General features: G+C 44.3%; 1 protein-coding gene across 11 annotated transcripts in view; it reads left to right on the forward strand.

Annotated features, from left to right (window-relative positions):
- Positions 1–27381, forward strand: part of ARHGAP44 (Rho GTPase activating protein 44) — a 134398-nt gene that overhangs the window by 49036 nt on the left and 57981 nt on the right. For 10 of the 11 annotated variants that reach the window (XM_073682439.1, XM_073682446.1, XM_073682449.1 and 7 more), the window contains exons 2-4: positions 26301–26340; positions 26626–26730; positions 27223–27299. In XM_073682439.1, coding sequence (XP_073538540.1) covers positions 26301–26340; positions 26626–26730; positions 27223–27299 — 222 coding nt within the window. The remainder of the gene's footprint in view (positions 1–26300; positions 26341–26625; positions 26731–27222; positions 27300–27381) is intronic. The other variant, XM_073682440.1, reaches the window with a different exon arrangement.

Genomic DNA, 27381 nt, shown 5'->3' on the forward strand with positions numbered 1-27381 from the left:
ACACAGGATAGGGTTAGATACACAGCTCAGCAGACAGTATCACACAGGATAGGATTAGATACACAGCTCAGCAGATAGTATCACACAGGATAGGATTAGATACACAGCTCAGCAGATAGTATCACACATGATAGGGTTAGATACACAGCTCATCAGACAGTATCACACATGATAGGATTAGATCCATGGCTCAGCAGACAGTATCACACATGATAGGACTAGATGCACAGCTCAACAGACAGTATCACACATGATAGGATTAGATACACAGCTCAGCAGACAGTATCACACAGGATAGGGTTAGATACACAGCTCGGCAGACAGTATCACACAGGATAGGATTAGATACACAGCTCAGCAGATGGTATTACACATGATAGGACTAGATACACAGCTCAGCAGACAGTATCACACAGGATAGGATTAGATACACAGCTCGGCAGACAGTATCACACAGGATAGGATTAGATACACAGCTCAGCAGACAGTATCGCACATGATAGGGTTAAATACACAGCTCAGCAGACAGTATCACACATGATAGGGTTAGATACACAGCTCAGCAGACAGTATCACACATGACAGGATTAGATACACAGCTCAGCAGACAGTATCACACATGACAGGATTAGATACACAGCTCAGCAGACAGTATCGCACATGATAGGGTTAAATACACAGCTCAGCAGACAGTATCACACATGATAGGGTTAGATACACAGCTCAGCAGACAGTATCACACATGACAGGATTAGATGCACGGCTCAGCAGACAGTATCACACATGATAGGGTTAAATACACAGTTCTGCAGACAGTATCACACATGACAGGATTAGATACACGGCTCAGCAGACAGTATCACACATGACAGGATTAGATACACGGCTCAGTAGACAGTATCACACAGGATAGGATTAGATACACAACTCAGCAGACAGTATCACACATGATAGGATTAGATGCACATATCAGCAGATAGTATCACACATGATAGGGTTAGATACACAGCTCAGTAGATAGTATCACACAGGATAGGGTTAGATACACCGCTCAGCAGACAGTATCACACAGGATAGGATTAGATACACAGCTCAGCAGACAGTATCACACATGATAGGGTTAGATACACAGCTCAGTAGACAGTATCACACATGATAGGATTAGATACACAGCTCAGCAGACAGTATCACACATGATAGGGTTAGATACACAGCTCAGCAGACAGTATCACACATGATAGGGTTAGATACACAGCTCAGCAGACAGTATCACACTGGATAGGATTAGATGCACAGCTCAGCAGACAGTATCACACATGATAGGGTTAGATACACAGCTCAGTAGACAGTATCACACATGATAGGATTAGATACACAGCTGAGCAGACAGTATCACACATGATAGGGTTAGATACACAGCTCAGCAGACAGTATCACACATGATAGGATTAGATACACAGCTCAGCAGACAGTATCACACATGACAGGACTAGATGCACAGCTCAGCAGACAGTATCACACATGATAGGATTAGATACACGGCTCAGCAGACAGTATCACACATGATAGGGTTAGATACACAGCTCAGCAGACAGTATCACACATGACTGGATTAGTTGCACAGCTCAGCAGACAGTATCACACATGATAGGATTAGATACACAGCTTAGCAGACAGTATCACACATGATAGGATTAGATACACGGCTCAGCAGACAGTATCACACAGGATAGGATTAGATATACAGCTCAGCAGACAGTATCACACATGATAGGGTTAGATATACAGCTCAGCAGACAGTATCACACATGATAGGGTTAGATACACAGCTCAGTAGACAGTATCACACATGATAGGATTAGATACACAGCTCAGCAGACAGTATCACACATGATAGGGTTAGATACACAGCTCAGCAGACAGTATCACACAGGATAGGGTTAGATACACAGCTCAGCAGACAGTATCACACATGACAGGACTAGATGCACAGCTCAACAGACAGTATCACACAGGATAGGGTTAGATACACAGCTCATCAGACAGTATCACACATGATAGGATTAGATACACAGCTCAGCAGACAGTATCACACATGACAGGACTAGATGCACAGCTCAGCAGACAGTATCACACAGGAGAGGATTAGATACACAGCTCATCAGACAGTATCACACATGATAGGATTAGATACACAGCTCAGCAGACAGTATCACACATGACAGGACTAGATGCACAGCTCAGCAGACAGTATCACACAGGAGAGGATTAGATACACAGCTCAGCAGACAGAATCACACATGATAGGATTAGATACACAGCTCAGCAGATAGTATCACACATGATAGGGTTAGATACACAGCTCATCAGACAGTATCACACATGATAGGATTAGATACATGGCTCAGCAGACAGTATCACACATGATAGGACTAGATGCACAGCTCAACAGACAGTATCACACATGATAGGATTAGATACACAGCTCAGCAGACAGTATCACACAGGATAGGGTTAGATACACAGCTCGGCAGACAGTATCACACAGGATAGGATTAGATACACAGCTCAGCAGATGGTATCACACATGATAGGACTAGGTACACAGCTCAGCAGACAATATCACACATGATAGGATTAGATACACAGCTCAGCAGACAGTATCGCACATGATAGGGTTAAATACACAGCTCAGCAGACAGTATCACACATGATAGGGTTAGATACACAGCTCAGCAGACAGTATCACACATGACAGGATTAGATACACAGCTCAGCAGACAGTATCACACATGACAGGATTAGATACACAGCTCAGCAGACAGTATCGCACATGATAGGGTTAAATACACAGCTCAGCAGACAGTATCACACATGATAGGGTTAGATACACAGCTCAGCAGACAGTATCACACATGACAGGATTAGATACACGGCTCAGCAGACAGTATCACACATGATAGGGTTAAATACACAGCTCTGCAGACAGTATCACACATGACAGGATTAGATACACGGCTCAGCAGGCAGTATCACACATGACAGGATTAGATACACGGCTTAGCAGACAGTATCACACATGATAGGGTTAGATACACAGCTCAGCAGACAGTATCACACAGGATAGGGTTAGGTACACAGCTCAGCAGACAGTATCACACAGGATAGGGTTAGGTACACAGCTCAGCAGATAGTATCACACATGATAGGATTAGATACACAGCTCAGCAGACAGTATCACACATGACAGGATTAGATACACGGGTCAGCAGACAGTATCACACATGATAGGATTAGATACACAGCTCAGCAGACAGTATCACACAGGATAGGGTTAGATACACAGCTCAGCAGACTGTATCACACAGGATAGGGTTAGATTCACAGCTCAGCAGACAGTATCACACATGACAGGATTAGATACACAGCTCAGCAGACAGTATCACACATGACAGGATTAGATACACAGCTCAGCAGACAGTATCACACATGATAGGATTAGATACTCAGCTCAGCAGACAGTATCACACATGATAGGGTTAAATACACAGCTCAGCAGACAGTATCACACAGGATAGGATTAGATACACAGCTCAGCAGACAGTATCGCACATGATAGGGTTAAATACACAGCTCAGCAGACAGTATCACACATGATATGGTTAGATACATAGCTCAGCAGACAGTATCACACAGGATAGGATTAGATACACAGCTCAGCAGACAGTATCACACATGATAGGGTTAGATACACAGCTCAGCAGACAGTATCACACAGGATAGGGTTAGATACACAGCTCAGCAGACAGTATCACACATGACAGGATTAGATACACAGCTCAGCAGACAGTATCACACATGATAGGATTAGATACACAGCTCAGCAGACAGTATCACACAGGATAGGGTTAGATACACAGCTCAGCAGACAGTATCACACATGACAGGATTAGATACACAGCTCAGCAGACAGTATCACACAGGATAGGATTAGATACACAGCTCAGCAGACAGTATCACACATGACAGGACTAGATGCACAGCTCAGCAGACAGTATCACACAGGATAGGGTTAGATACACAGCTCATCAGACAGTATCACACATGATAGGATTAGATACACAGCTCAGCAGACAGTATCACACATGACAGGACTAGATGCACAGCTCAGCAGACAGTATCACACAGGAGAGGATTAGATACACAGCTCAGCAGACAGAATCACACATGATAGGATTAGATACACAGCTCAGCAGATAGTATCACACATGATAGGGTTAGATACACAGCTCAGCAGACAGTATCACACATGACAGTATTAGATACACAGCTCAGCAGACAGTATCACACATGATAGGATTAGATACACAGCTCAGCAGACAGTATCACACATGATAGGGTTAGATACACAGCTTAGCAGACAGTATCACACATGACAGGATTAGATACACAGCTCAGCAGACAGTATCACACATGACAGGATTAGATACACAGCTCAGCAGACAGTATCGCACATGATAGGGTTAAATACACAGCTCAGCAGACAGTATCGCACATGATAGGGTTAGATACACAGCTCAGCAGACAGTATCGCACATGATAGGGTTAGATACACAGCTCAGCAGACAGTATCACACATGACAGGATTAGATACACGGCTCAGCAGACAGTATCACACAGGATAGGGTTAGATACATAGCTCAGCAGACAGTATCACACGTGATAGAATTAGATACACAGCTCAGCAGACAGTATCACACGTGATAGGGTTAGATACACAGCTCGGCAGACAGTATCACACAGGATAGGATTAGATACACAGCTCAGCAGATGGTATCACACATGATAGGGTTAAATACACAGCTCAGCAGACAGTATCACACATGATAGGGTTAGATACACAGCTCAGCAGACAGTATCACACATGACAGGATTAGATACACAGCTCAGCAGACAGTATCACACATGACAGGATTAGATACACAGCTCAGCAGACAGTATCGCACATGATAGGGTTAAATACACAGCTCAGCAGACAGTATCACACATGATAGGGTTAGATACACAGCTCAGCAGACAGTATCACACATGACAGGATTAGATACACGGCTCAGCAGACAGTATCACACATGATAGGGTTAGATACACAGCTCTGCAGACAGTATCACACATGACAGGATTAGATACACGGCTCAGCAGACAGTATCACACATGACAGGATTAGATACACGGCTCAGCAGACAGTATCACACATGATAGGGTTAGATACACAGCTCAGCAGACAGTATCACACATGACAGGATTAGATACACGGCTCAGCAGACAGTATCACACATGATAGGGTTAGATACACAGCTCAGCAGACAGTATCACACATGACAGGATTAGATACACAGCTCAGCAGACAGTATCACACATGACAGGATTAGATACACAGCTCAGCAGACAGTATCGCACATGATAGGGTTAAATACACAGCTCAGCAGACAGTATCACACATGATAGGGTTAGATACACAGCTCAGCAGACAGTATCACACATGATAGGGTTAGATACACAGCTCAGCAGACAGTATCACACATGACAGGATTAGATACACGGCTCAGCAGACAGTATCACACATGATAGAATTAGATGCACAGCTCAGCAGACAGTATCACACAGGATAGGGTTAGATACACAGCTCAGCAGACAGTATCACACATGATAGGATTAGATACACAGCTCAGCAGACAGTATCACACATGACAGGGTTAGATGCACAGCTCAGCAGACAGTATCACACAGGAGAGGATTAGATACACAGCTCAGCAGACAGTATCACACATGATAGGATTAGATGCACAGCTCAGCAGACAGTATCACACAGGAGAGGATTAGATACACAGCTCAGCAGACAGTATCACACATGATAGGATTAGATACACAGCTCAGCAGACAGTATCACACAGGATAGGGTTAGATACACAGCTCAGCAGACAGTATTACACATGACAGGATTAGATACACAGCTCAGCAGACAGTATCACACAGGATAGGATTAGATACACAGCTCAGCAGACAGTATCACACATGACAGGACTAGATGCACAGCTCAGCAGACAGTATCACACAGGATAGGGTTAGATACACAGCTCATCAGACAGTATCACACATGATAGGATTAGATACACAGCTCAGCAGACAGTATCACACATGACAGGACTAGATGCACAGCTCAGCAGACAGTATCACACAGGAGAGGATTAGATACACAGCTCAGCAGACAGAATCACACATGATAGGATTAGATACACAGCTCAGCAGATAGTATCACACATGATAGGGTTAGATACACAGCTCATCAGACAGTATCACACATGATAGGATTAGATACATGGCTCAGCAGACAGTATCACACATGATAGGACTAGATGCACAGCTCAGCAGACAGTATCACACATGATAGGATTAGATACACAGCTCAGCAGACAGTATCACACAGGATAGGGTTAGATACACAGCTCGGCAGACAGTATCACACAGGATAGGATTAGATACACAGCTCAGCAGACAGTATCACACATGACAGGACTAGATGCACAGCTCAGCAGACAGTATCACACAGGATAGGGTTAGATACACAGCTCGGCAGACAGTATCACACAGGATAGGATTAGATACACAGCTCAGCAGACAGTATCGCACATGATAGGGTTAAATACACAGCTCAGCAGACAGTATCACACATGACAGGATTAGATACACGGCTCAGCAGACAGTATCACACAGGATAGGATTAGATACACAGTTCAGCAGACAGTATCACACATGACAGGATTAGATACACGGCTCAGCAGACAGTATCACACAGGATAGGATTAGATACACAGTTCAGCAGACAGTATCACACATGATACGATTAGATACACAGCTCAGCAGACAGTATCACACATGATAGGATTAGATACACAGCTCAGCAGACAGTATCACACATGATAGGGTTAGATACACAGCTCAGCAGACAGTATCACACATGATAGGGTTAGATACACAGCTCAGCAGACAGTATCACACAGGATAGGATTAGATACACAGCTCAGCAGACAGTATCACACATGACAGGACTAGATGCACAGCTCAGCAGACAGTATCACACATGATAGGATTAGATACACGGCTCAGCAGACAGTATCACACATGATAGGGTTAGATACACAGCTCAGCAGACAGTATCACACATGACAGGATTAGTTGCACAGCTCAGCAGACAGTATCACACATGATAGGATTAGATACACAGCTTAGCAGACAGTATCACACATGATAGGATTAGATACACGGCTCAGCAGACAGTATCACACAGGATAGGATTAGATATACAGCTCAGCAGACAGTATCACACATGATAGGGTTAGATACACAGCTCATCAGACAGTATCACACATGATAGGATTAGATACACAGCTCAGCAGACAGTATCACACATGACAGGACTAGATGCACAGCTCAGCAGACAGTATCACACAGGAGAGGATTAGATACACAGCTCAGCAGACAGAATCACACATGATAGGATTAGATACACAGCTCAGCAGATAGTATCACACATGATAGGGTTAGATACACAGCTCATCAGACAGTATCACACATGATAGGATTAGATACATGGCTCAGCAGACAGTATCACACATGATAGGACTAGATGCACAGCTCAGCAGACAGTATCACACATGATAGGATTAGATACACAGCTCAGCAGACAGTATCACACAGGATAGGGTTAGATACACAGCTCGGCAGACAGTATCACACAGGATAGGATTAGATACACAGCTCAGCAGACAGTATCACACATGACAGGACTAGATGCACAGCTCAGCAGACAGTATCACACAGGATAGGGTTAGATACACAGCTCGGCAGACAGTATCACACAGGATAGGATTAGATACACAGCTCAGCAGACAGTATCGCACATGATAGGGTTAAATACACAGCTCAGCAGACAGTATCACACATGACAGGATTAGATACACGGCTCAGCAGACAGTATCACACAGGATAGGATTAGATACACAGTTCAGCAGACAGTATCACACATGACAGGATTAGATACACGGCTCAGCAGACAGTATCACACAGGATAGGATTAGATACACAGTTCAGCAGACAGTATCACACATGATACGATTAGATACACAGCTCAGCAGACAGTATCACACATGATAGGATTAGATACACAGCTCAGCAGACAGTATCACACATGATAGGGTTAGATACACAGCTCAGCAGACAGTATCACACATGATAGGGTTAGATACACAGCTCAGCAGACAGTATCACACAGGATAGGATTAGATACACAGCTCAGCAGACAGTATCACACATGACAGGACTAGATGCACAGCTCAGCAGACAGTATCACACATGATAGGATTAGATACACGGCTCAGCAGACAGTATCACACATGATAGGGTTAGATACACAGCTCAGCAGACAGTATCACACATGACAGGATTAGTTGCACAGCTCAGCAGACAGTATCACACATGATAGGATTAGATACACAGCTTAGCAGACAGTATCACACATGATAGGATTAGATACACGGCTCAGCAGACAGTATCACACAGGATAGGATTAGATATACAGCTCAGCAGACAGTATCACACATGATAGGGTTAGATATACAGCTCAGCAGACAGTATCACACATGATAGGATTAGATACACAGCTCAGCAGACAGTATCACACATGATAGGATTAGATACACAGCTCAGCAGACAGTATCACACATGATAGGGTTAGATACACAGCTCAGCAGACAGTATCACACAGGATAGGGTTAGATACACAGCTCAGCAGACAGTATCACACATGACAGGATTAGATACACAGCTCAGCAGACAGTATCACACATGATAGGATTAGATACACAGCTCAGCAGACAGTATCACACAGGATAGGGTTAGATACACAGCTCAGCAGACAGTATCACACATGACAGGATTAGATACACAGCTCAGCAGACAGTATCACACAGGATAGGATTAGATACACAGCTCAGCAGACAGTATCACACATGACAGGACTAGATGCACAGCTCAGCAGACAGTATCACACAGGATAGGGTTAGATACACAGCTCATCAGACAGTATCACACATGATAGGATTAGATACACAGCTCAGCAGACAGTATCACACATGACAGGACTAGATGCACAGCTCAGCAGACAGTATCACACAGGAGAGGATTAGATACACAGCTCAGCAGACAGAATCACACATGATAGGATTAGATACACAGCTCAGCAGATAGTATCACACATGATAGGGTTAGATACACAGCTCATCAGACAGTATCACACATGATAGGATTAGATACATGGCTCAGCAGACAGTATCACACATGATAGGACTAGATGCACAGCTCAGCAGACAGTATCACACATGATAGGACTAGATGCACAGCTCAGCAGACAGTATCACACAGGATAGGGTTAGATACACAGCTCGGCAGACAGTATCACACAGGATAGGATTAGATACACAGCTCAGCAGATGGTATCACACATGATAGGACTAGATACACAGCTGAGCAGACAGTATCACACAGAATAGGATTAGATACACAGCTCGGCAGACAGTATCACACAGGATAGGATTAGATACACAGCTCAGCAGACAGTATCGCACATGATAGGGTTAAATACACAGCTCAGCAGACAGTATCACACATGATAGGGTTAGATACACAGCTCAGCAGACAGTATCACACATGACAGGATTAGATACACAGCTCAGCAGACAGTATCACACATGACAGGATTAGATACACAGCTCAGCAGACAGTATCGCACATGATAGGGTTAAATACACAGCTCAGCAGACAGTATCACACATGATAGGGTTAGATACACAGCTCTGCAGACAGTATCACACATGACAGGATTAGATACACGGCTCAGCAGACAGTATCACACATGACAGGATTAGATACACGGCTCAGCAGACAGTATCACACATGATAGGGTTAGATACACAGCTCAGCAGACAGTATCACACATGATAGGATTAGATACACAGCTCAGCAGACAGTATCACACATGATAGGGTTAGATACACAGCTCAGCAGACAGTATCACACATGATAGGATTAGATACACAGCTCAGCAGACAGTATCACACATGACAGGATTAGATACACAGCTCAGCAGACAGTATCGCACATGATAGGGTTAAATACACAGCTCAGCAGACAGTATCACACATGATAGGGTTAGATACACAGCTCAGCAGACAGTATCACACATGATAGGGTTAGATACACAGCTCAGCAGACAGTATCACACATGACAGGATTAGATACACGGCTCAGCAGACAGTATCACACAGGATAGGGTTAGATACACAGCTCAGCAGACAGTATCACACATGACAGGATTAGATACACAGCTCAGCAGACAGTATCACACATGACAGGATTAGATACACAGCTCAGCAGACGGTATCGCACATGATAGGGTTAAATACACAGCTCAGCAGACAGTATCACACATGATAGGGTTAGATACACAGCTCAGCAGACAGTATCACACATGATAGGGTTAGATACACAGCTCAGCAGACAGTATCACACATGATAGGGTTAGATACACAGCTCAGCAGACAGTATCACACATGACAGGATTAGATACACGGCTCAGCAGACAGTATCACACAGGATAGGGTTAGATACATAGCTCAGCAGACAGTATCACACGTGATAGAATTAGATACACAGCTCAGCAGACAGTATCACACATGATAGGGTTAGATACACAGCTCGGCAGACAGTATCACACAGGATAGGATTAGATACACAGCTCAGCAGATGGTATCACACATGATAGGGTTAAATACACAGCTCAGCAGACAGTATCACACATGATAGGGTTAGATACACAGCTCAGCAGACAGTATCACACATGACAGGATTAGATACACAGCTCAGCAGACAGTATCACACATGACAGGATTAGATACACAGCTCAGCAGACAGTATCGCACATGATAGGGTTAAATACACAGCTCAGCAGACAGTATCACACATGATAGGGTTAGATACACAGCTCAGCAGACAGTATCACACATGACAGGATTAGATACACGGCTCAGCAGACAGTATCACACATGATAGGGTTAGATACACAGCTCTGCAGACAGTATCACACATGACAGGATTAGATACACGGCTCAGCAGACAGTATCACACATGACAGGATTAGATACACGGCTCAGCAGACAGTATCACACATGATAGGGTTAGATACACAGCTCAGCAGACAGTATCACACATGACAGTATTAGATACACAGCTCAGCAGACAGTATCACACATGATAGGATTAGATACACAGCTCAGCAGACAGTATCACACATGATAAGGTTAGATACACAGCTTAGCAGACAGTATCACACATGACAGGATTAGATACACAGCTCAGCAGACAGTATCACACATGACAGGATTAGATACACAGCTCAGCATACAGTATCGCACATGATAGGGTTAAATACACAGCTCAGCAGACAGTATCACACATGATAGGGTTAGATACACAGCTCAGCAGACAGTATCACACATGATAGGGTTAGATACACAGCTCAGCAGACAGTATCACACATGACAGGATTAGATACACGGCTCAGCAGACAGTATCACACAGGATAGGGTTAGATACATAGCTCAGCAGACAGTATCACACGTGATAGAATTAGATACACAGCTCAGCAGACAGTATCACACATGATAGGGTTAGATACACAGCTCGGCAGACAGTATCACACAGGATAGGATTAGATACACAGCTCAGCAGATGGTATCACACATGATAGGGTTAAATACACAGCTCAGCAGACAGTATCACACATGATAGGGTTAGATACACAGCTCAGCAGACAGTATCACACATGACAGGATTAGATACACAGCTCAACAGACAGTATCACACATGACAGGATTAGATACACAGCTCAGCAGACAGTATCGCACATGATAGGGTTAAATACACAGCTCAGCAGACAGTATCACACATGATAGGGTTAGATACACAGCTCAGCAGACAGTATCACACATGACAGGATTAGATACACGGCTCAGCAGACAGTATCACACATGATAGGGTTAGATACACAGCTCTGCAGACAGTATCACACATGACAGGATTAGATACACGGCTCAGCAGACAGTATCACACATGACAGGATTAGATACACGGCTCAGCAGACAGTATCACACATGATAGGGTTAGATACACGGCTCAGCAGACAGTATCACACATGACAGGATTAGATACACGGCTCAGCAGACAGTATCACACATGATAGGGTTAGATACACAGCTCAGCAGACAGTATCACACATGACAGGATTAGATACACAGCTCAGCAGACAGTATCACACATGACAGGATTAGATACACAGCTCAGCAGACAGTATCGCACATGATAGGGTTAAATACACAGCTCAGCAGACAGTATCACACATGATAGGGTTAGATACACAGCTCAGCAGACAGTATCACACATGATAGGGTTAGATACACAGCTCAGCAGACAGTATCACACATGACAGGATTAGATACACGGCTCAGCAGACAGTATCACACATGATAGAATTAGATGCACAGCTCAGCAGACAGTATCACACAGGATAGGGTTAGATACACAGCTCAGCAGACAGTATCACACATGATAGGATTAGATACACAGCTCAGCAGACAGTATCACACATGACAGGGTTAGATGCACAGCTCAGCAGACAGTATCACACAGGAGAGGATTAGATACACAGCTCAGCAGACAGTATCACACATGATAGGATTAGATGCACAGCTCAGCAGACAGTATCACACAGGAGAGGATTAGATACACAGCTCAGCAGACAGTATCACACATGATAGGATTAGATACACAGCTCAGCAGACAGTATCACACAGGATAGGGTTAGATACACAGCTCAGCAGACAGTATCACACATGACAGGATTAGATACACAGCTCAGCAGACAGTATCACACAGGATAGGATTAGATACACAGCTCAGCAGACAGTATCACACATGACAGGACTAGATGCACAGCTCAGCAGACAGTATCACACAGGATAGGGTTAGATACACAGCTCATCAGACAGTATCACACATGATAGGATTAGATACACAGCTCAGCAGACAGTATCACACATGACAGGACTAGATGCACAGCTCAGCAGACAGTATCACACAGGAGAGGATTAGATACACAGCTCAGCAGACAGAATCACACATGATAGGATTAGATACACAGCTCAGCAGATAGTATCACACATGATAGGGTTAGATACACAGCTCATCAGACAGTATCACACATGATAGGATTAGATACATGGCTCAGCAGACAGTATCACACATGATAGGACTAGATGCACAGCTCAGCAGACAGTATCACACATGATAGGATTAGATACACAGCTCAGCAGACAGTATCACACAGGATAGGGTTAGATACACAGCTCGGCAGACAGTATCACACAGGATAGGATTAGATACACAGCTCAGCAGATGGTATCACACATGATAGGACTAGATACACAGCTGAGCAGACAGTATCACACAGGATAGGATTAGATACACAGCTCGGCAGACAGTATCACACAGGATAGGATTAGATACACAGCTCAGCAGACAGTATCGCACATGATAGGGTTAAATACACAGCTCAGCAGACAGTATCACACATGACAGGATTAGATACACGGCTCAGCAGACAGTATCACACAGGATAGGATTAGATACACAGTTCAGCAGACAGTATCACACATGACAGGATTAGATACACGGCTCAGCAGACAGTATCACACAGGATAGGATTAGATACACAGCTCAGCAGACAGTATCACACATGATACGATTAGATACACAGCTCAGCAGACAGTATCACACATGATAGGATTAGATACACAGCTCAGCAGACAGTATCACACATGATAGGGTTAGATACACAGCTCAGCAGACAGTATCACACATGATAGGGTTAGATACACAGCTCAGCAGACAGTATCACACAGGATAGGATTAGATACACAGCTCAGCAGACAGTATCACACATGACAGGACTAGATGCACAGCTCAGCAGACAGTATCACACATGATAGGATTAGATACACGGCTCAGCAGACAGTATCACACATGATAGGGTTAGATACACAGCTCAGCAGACAGTATCACACATGACAGGATTAGTTGCACAGCTCAGCAGACAGTATCACACATGATAGGATTAGATACACAGCTTAGCAGACAGTATCACACATGATAGGATTAGATACACGGCTCAGCAGACAGTATCACACAGGATAGGATTAGATATACAGCTCAGCAGACAGTATCACACATGATAGGGTTAGATATACAGCTCAGCAGACAGTATCACACATGATAGGGTTAGATACACAGCTCAGTAGACAGTATCACACATGATAGGATTAGATACACAGCTCAGCAGACAGTATCACACATGATAGGGTTAGATACACAGCTCAGCAGACAGTATCACACAGGATAGGGTTAGATACACAGCTCAGCAGACAGTATCACACATGACAGGATTAGATACACAGCTCAGCAGACAGTATCACACATGATAGGATTAGATACACAGCTCAGCAGACAGTATCACACAGGATAGGGTTAGATACACAGCTCAGCAGACAGTATCACACATGACAGGATTAGATACACAGCTCAGCAGACAGTATCACACAGGATAGGATTAGATACACAGCTCAGCAGACAGTATCACACATGACAGGACTAGATGCACAGCTCAGCAGACAGTATCACACAGGATAGGATTAGATACACAGCTCAGCAGACAGTATCACACATGATAGGATTAGATACACAGCTCAGCAGACAGTATCACACTGGATAGGATTAGATACACAGCTCATCAGACAGTATCACACATGATAGGATTAGATACACAGCTCAGCAGACAGTATCACACATGACAGGACTAGATGCACAGCTCAGCAGACAGTATCACACAGGAGAGGATTAGATACACAGCTCAGCAGACAGAATCACACATGATAGGATTAGATACACAGCTCAGCAGATAGTATCACACATGATAGGGTTAGATACACAGCTCATCAGACAGTATCACACATGATAGGATTAGATACATGGCTCAGCAGACAGTATCACACATGATAGGACTAGATACACAGCTCAGCAGACAGTATCACACATGACAGGATTAGTTGCACAGCTCAGCAGACAGTATCACACATGATAGGATTAGATACACAGCTTAGCAGACAGTATCACACATGATAGGATTAGATACACGGCTCAGCAGACAGTATCACACAGGATAGGATTAGATATACAGCTCAGCAGACAGTATCACACATGATAGGGTTAGATATACAGCTCAGCAGACAGTATCACACATGATAGGGTTAGATACACAGCTCAGTAGACAGTATCACACATGATAGGATTAGATACACAGCTCAGCAGACAGTATCACACATGATAGGGTTAGATACACAGCTCAGCAGACAGTATCACACAGGATAGGGTTAGATACACAGCTCAGCAGACAGTATCACACATGACAGGATTAGATACACAGCTCAGCAGACAGTATCACACATGATAGGATTAGATACACAGCTCAGCAGACAGTATCACACAGGATAGGGTTAGATACACAGCTCAGCAGACAGTATCACACATGACAGGATTAGATACACAGCTCAGCAGACAGTATCACACAGGATAGGATTAGATACACAGCTCAGCAGACAGTATCACACATGACAGGACTAGATGCACAGCTCAGCAGACAGTATCACACAGGATAGGGTTAGATACACAGCTCATCAGACAGTATCACACATGATAGGATTAGATACACAGCTCAGCAGACAGTATCACACATGACAGGACTAGATGCACAGCTCAGCAGACAGTATCACACAGGAGAGGATTAGATACACAGCTCAGCAGACAGAATCACACATGATAGGATTAGATACACAGCTCAGCAGATAGTATCACACATGATAGGGTTAGATACACAGCTCATCAGACAGTATCACACATGATAGGATTAGATACATGGCTCAGCAGACAGTATCACACATGATAGGACTAGATGCACAGCTCAGCAGACAGTATCACACATGATAGGATTAGATACACAGCTCAGCAGACAGTATCACACAGGATAGGGTTAGATACACAGCTCGGCAGACAGTATCACACAGGATAGGATTAGATACACAGCTCAGCAGATGGTATCACACATGATAGGACTAGATACACAGCTGAGCAGACAGTATCACACAGGATAGGATTAGATACACAGCTCGGCAGACAGTATCACACAGGATAGGATTAGATACACAGCTCAGCAGACAGTATCGCACATGATAGGGTTAAATACACAGCTCAGCAGACAGTATCACACATGATAGGGTTAGATACACAGCTCAGCAGACAGTATCACACATGACAGGATTAGATACACAGCTCAGCAGACAGTATCACACATGACAGGATTAGATACACAGCTCAGCAGACAGTATCGCACATGATAGGGTTAAATACACAGCTCAGCAGACAGTATCACACATGATAGGGTTAGATACACAGCTCAGCAGACAGTATCACACATGACAGGATTAGATACACGGCTCAGCAGACAGTATCACACATGATAGGGTTAGATACACAGCTCTGCAGACAGTATCACACATGACAGGATTAGATACACGGCTCAGCAGACAGTATCACACATGACAGGATTAGATACACGGCTCAGCAGACAGTATCACACATGATAGGGTTAGATACACAGCTTAGCAGACAGTATCACACATGACAGGATTAGATACACAGCTCAGCAGACAGTATCACACATGACAGGATTAGATACACAGCTCAGCAGACGGTATCGCACATGATAGGGTTAAATACACAGCTCAGCAGACAGTATCACACATGATAGGGTTAGATACACAGCTCAGCAGACAGTATCACACATGATAGGGTTAGATACACAGCTCAGCAGACAGTATCACACATGACAGGATTAGATACACGGCTCAGCAGACAGTATCACACAGGATAGGGTTAGATACATAGCTCAGCAGACAGTATCACACGTGATAGAATTAGATACACAGCTCAGCAGACAGTATCACACATGATAGGGTTAGATACACAGCTCGGCAGACAGTATCACACAGGATAGGATTAGATACACAGCTCAGCAGATGGTATCACACATGATAGGGTTAAATACACAGCTCAGCAGACAGTATCACACATGATAGGGTTAGATACACAGCTCAGCAGACAGTATCACACATGACAGGATTAGATACACAGCTCAGCAGACAGTATCGCACATGATAGGGTTAAATACACAGCTCAGCAGACAGTATCACACATGATAGGGTTAGATACACAGCTCAGCAGACAGTATCACACATGACAGGATTAGATACACGGCTCAGCAGACAGTATCACACATGATAGGGTTAGATACACAGCTCTGCAGACAGTATCACACATGACAGGATTAGATACACGGCTCAGCAGACAGTATCACACATGACAGGATTAGATACACGGCTCAGCAGACAGTATCACACATGATAGGGTTAGATACACAGCTCAGCAGACAGTATCACACATGACAGGATTAGATACACGGCTCAGCAGACAGTATCACACATGATAGGGTTAGATACACAGCTCAGCAGACAGTATCACACATGACAGGATTAGATACACAGCTCAGCAGACAGTATCACACATGACAGGATTAGATACACAGCTCAGCAGACAGTATCGCACATGATAGGGTTAAATACACAGCTCAGCAGACAGTATCACACATGATAGGGTTAGATACACAGCTCAGCAGACAGTATCACACATGATAGGGTTAGATACACAGCTCAGCAGACAGTATCACACATGACAGGATTAGATACACGGCTCAGCAGACAGTATCACACATGATAGAATTAGATGCACAGCTCAGCAGACAGTATCACACAGGATAGGGTTAGATACACAGCTCAGCAGACAGTATCACACATGATAGGATTAGATACACAGCTCAGCAGACAGTATCACACATGACAGGGTTAGATGCACAGCTCAGCAGACAGTATCACACAGGAGAGGATTAGATACACAGCTCAGCAGACAGTATCACACATGATAGGATTAGATGCACAGCTCAGCAGACAGTATCACACAGGAGAGGATTAGATACACAGCTCAGCAGACAGTATCACACATGATAGGGTTAGATACACAGCTCAGCAGACAGTATCACACATGACAGGACTAGATGCACAGCTCAGCAGACAGTATCACACAGGATAGGGTTAGATACACAGCTCATCAGACAGTATCACACATGATAGGATTAGATACACAGCTCAGCAGACAGTATCACACATGACAGGACTAGATGCACAGCTCAGCAGACAGTATCACACAGGAGAGGATTAGATACACAGCTCAGCAGACAGAATCACACATGATAGGATTAGATACACAGCTCAGCAGATAGTATCACACATGATAGGGTTAGATACACAGCTCATCAGACAGTATCACACATGATAGGATTAGATACATGGCTCAGCAGACAGTATCACACATGATAGGACTAGATGCACAGCTCAGCAGACAGTATCACACATGATAGGATTAGATACACAGCTCAGCAGACAGTATCACACAGGATAGGGTTAGATACACAGCTCGGCAGACAGTATCACACAGGATAGGATTAGATACACAGCTCAGCAGATGGTATCACACATGATAGGACTAGATACACAGCTGAGCAGACAGTATCACACAGGATAGGATTAGATACACAGCTCGGCAGACAGTATCACACAGGATAGGATTAGATACACAGCTCAGCAGACAGTATCGCACATGATAGGGTTAAATACACAGCTCAGCAGACAGTATCACACAGGATAGGGTTAGATACACAGTTCAGCAGACAGTATCACACATGACAGGATTAGATACACGGCTCAGCAGACAGTATCACACAGGATAGGATTAGATACACAGTTCAGCAGACAGTATCACACATGATACGATTAGATACACAGCTCAGCAGACAGTATCACACATGATAGGATTAGATACACAGCTCAGCAGACAGTATCACACATGATAGGGTTAGATACACAGCTCAGCAGACAGTATCACACATGATAGGGTTAGATACACAGCTCAGCAGACAGTATCACACAGGATAGGATTAGATACACAGCTCAGCAGACAGTATCACACATGACAGGACTAGATGCACAGCTCAGCAGACAGTATCACACATGATAGGATTAGATACACGGCTCAGCAGACAGTATCACACATGATAGGGTTAGATACACAGCTCAGCAGACAGTATCACACATGACAGGATTAGTTGCACAGCTCAGCAGACAGTATCACACATGATAGGATTAGATACACAGCTTAGCAGACAGTATCACACATGATAGGATTAGATACACGGCTCAGCAGACAGTATCACACAGGATAGGATTAGATATACAGCTCAGCAGACAGTATCACACATGATAGGGTTAGATATACAGCTCAGCAGACAGTATCACACATGATAGGGTTAGATACACAGCTCAGTAGACAGTATCACACATGATAGGATTAGATACACAGCTCAGCAGACAGTATCACACATGATAGGGTTAGATACACAGCTCAGCAGACAGTATCACACAGGATAGGGTTAGATACACAGCTCAGCAGACAGTATCACACATGACAGGATTAGATACACAGCTCAGCAGACAGTATCACACATGATAGGATTAGATACACAGCTCAGCAGACAGTATCACACAGGATAGGATTAGATACACAGCTCGGCAGACAGTATCACACAGGATAGGATTAGATACACAGCTCAGCAGACAGTATCGCACATGATAGGGTTAAATACACAGCTCAGCAGACAGTATCACACATGATAGGGTTAGATACACAGCTCAGCAGACAGTATCACACATGACAGGATTAGATACACAGCTCAGCAGACAGTATCACACATGACAGGATTAGATACACAGCTCAGCAGACAGTATCGCACATGATAGGGTTAAATACACAGCTCAGCAGACAGTATCACACATGATAGGGTTAGATACACAGCTCAGCAGACAGTATCACACATGACAGGATTAGATACACGGCTCAGCAGACAGTATCACACATGATAGGGTTAGATACACAGCTCTGCAGACAGTATCACACATGACAGGATTAGATACACGGCTCAGCAGACAGTATCACACATGACAGGATTAGATACACGGCTCAGCAGACAGTATCACACATGATAGGGTTAGATACACAGCTTAGCAGACAGTATCACACATGACAGGATTAGATACACAGCTCAGCAGACAGTATCACACATGACAGGATTAGATACACAGCTCAGCAGACAGTATCGCACATGATAGGGTTAAATACACAGCTCAGCAGACAGTATCACACATGATAGGGTTAGATACACAGCTCAGCAGACAGTATCACACATGATAGGGTTAGATACACAGCTCAGCAGACAGTATCACACATGACAGGATTAGATACACGGCTCAGCAGACAGTATCACACAGGATAGGGTTAGATACATAGCTCAGCAGACAGTATCACACGTGATAGAATTAGATACACAGCTCAGCAGACAGTATCACACATGATAGGGTTAGATACACAGCTCGGCAGACAGTATCACACAGGATAGGATTAGATACACAGCTCAGCAGATGGTATCACACATGATAGGGTTAAATACACAGCTCAGCAGACAGTATCACACATGATAGGGTTAGATACACAGCTCAGCAGACAGTATCACACATGACAGGATTAGATACACAGCTCAGCAGACAGTATCACACATGACAGGATTAGATACACAGCTCAGCAGACAGTATCGCACATGATAGGGTTAAATACACAGCTCAGCAGACAGTATCACACATGATAGGGTTAGATACACAGCTCAGCAGACAGTATCACACATGACAGGATTAGATACACGGCTCAGCAGACAGTATCACACATGATAGGGTTAGATACACAGCTCTGCAGACAGTATCACACATGACAGGATTAGATACACGGCTCAGCAGACAGTATCACACATGACAGGATTAGATACACAGCTCAGCAGACAGTATCGCACATGATAGGGTTAAATACACAGCTCAGCAGACAGTATCACACATGATAGGGTTAGATACACAGCTCAGCAGACAGTATCACACATGATAGGGTTAGATACACAGCTCAGCAGACAGTATCACACATGACAGGATTAGATACACGGCTCAGCAGACAGTATCACACATGATAGAATTAGATGCACAGCTCAGCAGACAGTATCACACATGACAGGATTAGATACACGGCTCAGCAGACAGTATCACACATGATAGAATTAGATGCACAGCTCAGCAGACAGTATCACACAGGATAGGGTTAGATACACAGCTCAGCAGACAGTATCACACATGATAGGATTAGATACACAGCTCAGCAGACAGTATCACACATGACAGGGTTAGATGCACAGCTCAGCAGACAGTATCACACAGGAGAGGATTAGATACACAGCTCAGCAGACAGTATCACACATGACAGGATTAGATACACGGCTCAGCAGACAGTATCACACATGATAGAATTAGATGCACAGCTCAGCAGACAGTATCACACAGGATAGGGTTAGATACACAGCTCAGCAGACAGTATCACACATGATAGGGTTAAATACACAGCTCAGCAGACAGTATCACACATGATAGGGTTAGATACACAGCTCAGCAGACAGTATCACACATGATAGGGTTAGATACACAGCTCAGCAGACAGTATCACACATGACAGGATTAGATACACGGCTCAGCAGACAGTATCACACATGATAGAATTAGATGCACAGCTCAGCAGACAGTATCACACAGGATAGGGTTAGATACACAGCTCAGCAGACAGTATCACACATGATAGGATTAGATACACAGCTCAGCAGACAGTATCACACATGACAGGGTTAGATGCACAGCTCAGCAGACAGTATCACACAGGAGAGGATTAGATACACAGCTCAGCAGACAGTATCACACATGACAGGATTAGATACACGGCTCAGCAGACAGTATCACACATGATAGGGTTAGATACACAGCTCTGCAGACAGTATCACACATGACAGGATTAGATACACGGCTCAGCAGACAGTATCACACATGACAGGATTAGATACACGGCTCAGCAGACAGTATCACACATGATAGGGTTAGATACACAGCTTAGCAGACAGTATCACACATGACAGGATTAGATACACAGCTCAGCAGACAGTATCACACATGACAGGATTAGATACACAGCTCAGCAGACAGTATCGCACATGATAGGGTTAAATACACAGCTCAGCAGACAGTATCACACATGATAGGGTTAGATACACAGCTCAGCAGACAGTATCACACATGATAGGGTTAGATACACAGCTCAGCAGACAGTATCACACATGACAGGATTAGATACACGGCTCAGCAGACAGTATCACACAGGATAGGGTTAGATACATAGCTCAGCAGACAGTATCACACGTGATAGAATTAGATACACAGCTCAGCAGACAGTATCACACATGATAGGGTTAGATACACAGCTCGGCAGACAGTATCACACAGGATAGGATTAGATACACAGCTCAGCAGATGGTATCACACATGATAGGGTTAAATACACAGCTCAGCAGACAGTATCACACATGATAGGGTTAGATACACAGCTCAGCAGACAGTATCACACATGACAGGATTAGATACACAGCTCAGCAGACAGTATCACACATGACAGGATTAGATACACAGCTCAGCAGACAGTATCGCACATGATAGGGTTAAATACACAGCTCAGCAGACAGTATCACACATGATAGGGTTAGATACACAGCTCAGCAGACAGTATCACACATGACAGGATTAGATACACGGCTCAGCAGACAGTATCACACATGATAGGGTTAGATACACAGCTCTGCAGACAGTATCACACATGACAGGATTAGATACACGGCTCAGCAGACAGTATCACACATGACAGGATTAGATACACGGCTCAGCAGACAGTATCACACATGATAGGGTTAGATACACAGCTCAGCAGACAGTATCACACATGACAGGATTAGATACACGGCTCAGCAGACAGTATCACACATGATAGGGTTAGATACACAGCTCAGCAGACAGTATCACACATGACAGGATTAGATACACAGCTCAGCAGACAGTATCACACATGACAGGATTAGATACACAGCTCAGCAGACAGTATCGCACATGATAGGGTTAAATACACAGCTCAGCAGACAGTATCACACATGATAGGGTTAGATACACAGCTCAGCAGACAGTATCACACATGATAGGGTTAGATACACAGCTCAGCAGACAGTATCACACATGACAGGATTAGATACACGGCTCAGCAGACAGTATCACACATGATAGAATTAGATGCACAGCTCAGCAGACAGTATCACACAGGATAGGGTTAGATACACAGCTCAGCAGACAGTATCACACATGATAGGATTAGATACACAGCTCAGCAGACAGTATCACACATGACAGGGTTAGATGCACAGCTCAGCAGACAGTATCACACAGGAGAGGATTAGATACACAGCTCAGCAGACAGTATCACACATGATAGGATTAGATGCACAGCTCAGCAGACAGTATCACACAGGAGAGGATTAGATACACAGCTCAGCAGACAGTATCACACATGATAGGGTTACATACACAGTTCAGCAGACAGTATCACACATGATAGGGTTAGATACACGGCTCAGCAGACAGTAACACACATGATAGGATTAGATACACAGCTCAGCAGACAGTATCACACATGACAGGGTTAGATGCACAGCTCAGCAGACAGTATCACACATGACAGGGTTAGATGCACAGTACAGTTGCAGGACAGCACATGTCTGGGCAACTTCCTTCACGCCCTTCTGCTCCCGGGTTTGTCAGTGCAGGATTCCTCTCTCCTCCATGTCAGGAATACAGAGATGTTGGATTTAGGCCTCGTGTGTCCGGGGGCAGAAATCACCATTTATAAGATGCCTGCTGGAGTGTGATACGGACGGAGCCGCAGCCTCCTCCCTGGATGCATCTCCTGCCGGGAACCATTGATATTTCTTCATTTGTTCTAATTATTAACCATGGCGAGATTTCCACAGAGACTCACTGGGCGAGCGCCGGGGGCTACCGGTCCGCTCTGACCCTGTGCAGCTCATTATGCTTCTCACTGACTGCAGTGTTTGGCTTCATTTCTCATCCGTTATCATAGAAAATAGATGGATGAAAATGAATAATTTAGGCTTTGTATATTAGAAATATCACAGCAGCACAGAGTATTTAAAGACGAATTGTCACCAGGTCAAGAGTGTCAGTTTGTGCTCTTATTTTGTTCCCTATTCTCCCCTGAGTAATTTGTTTCTTATTTTTTTTTAATTCGCCATACGGTTCCAGAGATATGGGCCTTTTAATTTAGGACTGAGACATTGTCATGGTGTTAGGCGGAGTATTCGCCAGCAGCACAGAGTATTTCTTGAGAATGTGTGTGCTAATAATGTAGGGGAGTTCAAACTAAAACAAGCATACTAGAAGAAGCCTGTTCCCCTCTAAGCAGCACAGAGTATTTCAGAAGAGAGGTGTGCCTATCTTGTGAGAGATCTCAGTCTGGAAGTTGCATGCTACAAGGAGCTGGATTATTCCTAGCACTGCAGAGTATTTCAGGAGAGGATATTTTCTCATTTTGTGGAAGGTTATAATCTGTTGTGTTATATAGCATTAGGAGCAGGGTCCTCAAGCAGCGCAGAGTATTTCAGAAGATGACTGTGCTAGGGGAGGTGTTAGACTGCAGCGAAATAAGATGGGAGCCCAGCAGAACAGAGTATTTCAGGATGGATAAGATTTTGCTGATCTTGTGGGAGGTTTTGTACTGAAACTTACAGTGTTGCACCAGCAGCACAGAGTACTTCAGGAGGGAACTATGTGGATCTTCTAGGAAGATACAGACTATGAGTAACATTGATGACATACAATAGTTCCTAGCAGAACAGAGTATTTCAGGAGAGGAGTGTACTAATCTTATGGAAGTTTTCAGAGAGTTTCAGGGTCCCTGTCAGCACAGAGTATTTCAGGAGTGCCATATGCTGTAGGAGATTATAGACTAAGAGTACAGTAGACTAAGATGGGTCCCCAGCAGCACAGAGTATGTCAGGAGAAGACTATCCTGATCTTGTGAGAGTTACAAAGTGGAAGGAATAAATAATGTCTGATTATTGTCTCAAAAAATGTTTTACATCTTTCTCCCTATTTTCGGGTCCGTTACAGTTGCATCCAGTCTGTGCAATCTTCTATGAGATCCAGATCATACATTTTATCTGCACTGACACATTGTAATAAATTTATGAGACATCATTACATCCTGGGTAAAAAGGGGTTTTCTAGAGTTTAATATAGAGTGTATAAAACTTATAAAAGCTAATTGGATCGACCAAAAATAACCAGAAAGGATTTCTATTTATTGCACAAATAATTTCAAATTTTATTGAGTGACACCACACACCAATTAAAAAACATACATAGACATAATTACAAATGTGTGGACAGAAGGGGGGCTATGGAACAACTACAACAACATGATATCATATATAGAGTATAAGGTCTCTGTATATAAATATATAATCCGTATGTTTAAAAAAAATATGAATCAATATAAAGTGCATAGTGCAAAGATGATTTGGATGAAATACATACTTAGCAAATGATGGCAGTAATATACCGTTAATGTATCATCCAGTATTCAATATAAGACCCTGAATTAGCTATTATACTAGCCCACACTCATGCCTGCCCCTCGCTCCTACACGCGTTTCACAGTGTGCTTCCTCAGGGAGTGGTAGAGGACAAGGAGATTAGGTGCGATTAATAAAGGCACAGGGGTGATCTATCAACCAATAGGGAGTGTCTGATGTCAAGTGCAAATTATGTGGCACAAAGCCCACCCCCTGACCCCGATCAGCAGTGTGATGAGGGCCCAGGGGTCCCTACAGGGTGACCCTCCTGTATGGGTGCTTGTATTAATGCTCCATCATTTTCTTCTAGGGCTGAGAAGACGGAGGTCCTGAGTGATGATCTCTTACAGGTGGGTGTCACTGTATATACCTGACCTGTGTATATGTATACACGCCCACCCACTATATACACGGGGAGCCCCCATCAGTCTTGCCTGGTTGCAGATCACCGGGTTAGTGGAACCTCCATCAATATTTCGGGTTGGCGCAGGGGCCGGGTTACACTAGCACTAATATGGGCCTGGTAAAACCATGAAGCTGCTATTATTAGGGTATCACAATGCAGCCCCCCACAGAGTGTCTTGTCGGGCGCTGGAAGACGGAGATTATTCTAACATCTTCTTGCTCCCTCGCAGGTGGAGAAGCGTCTGGAGTTGGTTAAACAGGTCACCCACAGCACCCACAAGAAGCTCACCGCATGTTTACAGGGCCAGCAAGGGACCGAGACTGATAAAAGATCGGTAAGCCTGGAGAAATCTGACACTGTGCCTCCGTAACGGTGCAGGTCGCACAGTGCCCCCTTAACGGTGCAGGTCGCACAGTGCCTCCGTAACGGTGCAGGTCGCACAGTGCCTCCGTAACGGTGCAGGTCGCACAGTGCCCCCGTAACGGTGCCGGCCGCACAGTGCCCCCTTAACGGTGCAGGTCGCACAGTGCCCCCGTAACGGTGCCGGCCGCACAGTGCCCCCGTAACGGTGCCGGCCGCACAGTGCCCCCTTAACGGTGCAGGCCGCACAGTGCCCCGGTAACGGTGCAGGTCGCACAGTGCCTCCGTAACGGTGCAGGTCGCACGGTGCCTCCGTAACAGTGCAGGCCGCACCGTGCCCCTGTAACTTGCACCTGAATGCAGCTTTGGATGTGACTTGAGGATAACCCATAATGTCACCAGATACATACAGGATTCGCAGACTCGCTCAGTATCTTCTGTGAAGTATTTTTCTTCCTTCCCACAGAAGAAGTTGCCTCTTATCACCTTGGCTCAGTGTCTCATGGAGGGATCTGCTGTGTTGGGTGATGACTCTTTGCTCGGGTGAGACCCAGAATTATTACTATTCCTGCACTATCTCCATTCTATGATGATCCCCTTTTTCTTGCTGTCAGTAAAACATCCA

Source organism: Phyllobates terribilis, unplaced genomic scaffold (assembly GCF_046119375.1).
Source record: "Phyllobates terribilis strain yellow unplaced genomic scaffold, ASM4611937v1 Scaffold_5__5_contigs__length_657084704, whole genome shotgun sequence".
Lineage (NCBI taxonomy): Eukaryota > Metazoa > Chordata > Amphibia > Anura > Dendrobatidae > Phyllobates > Phyllobates terribilis.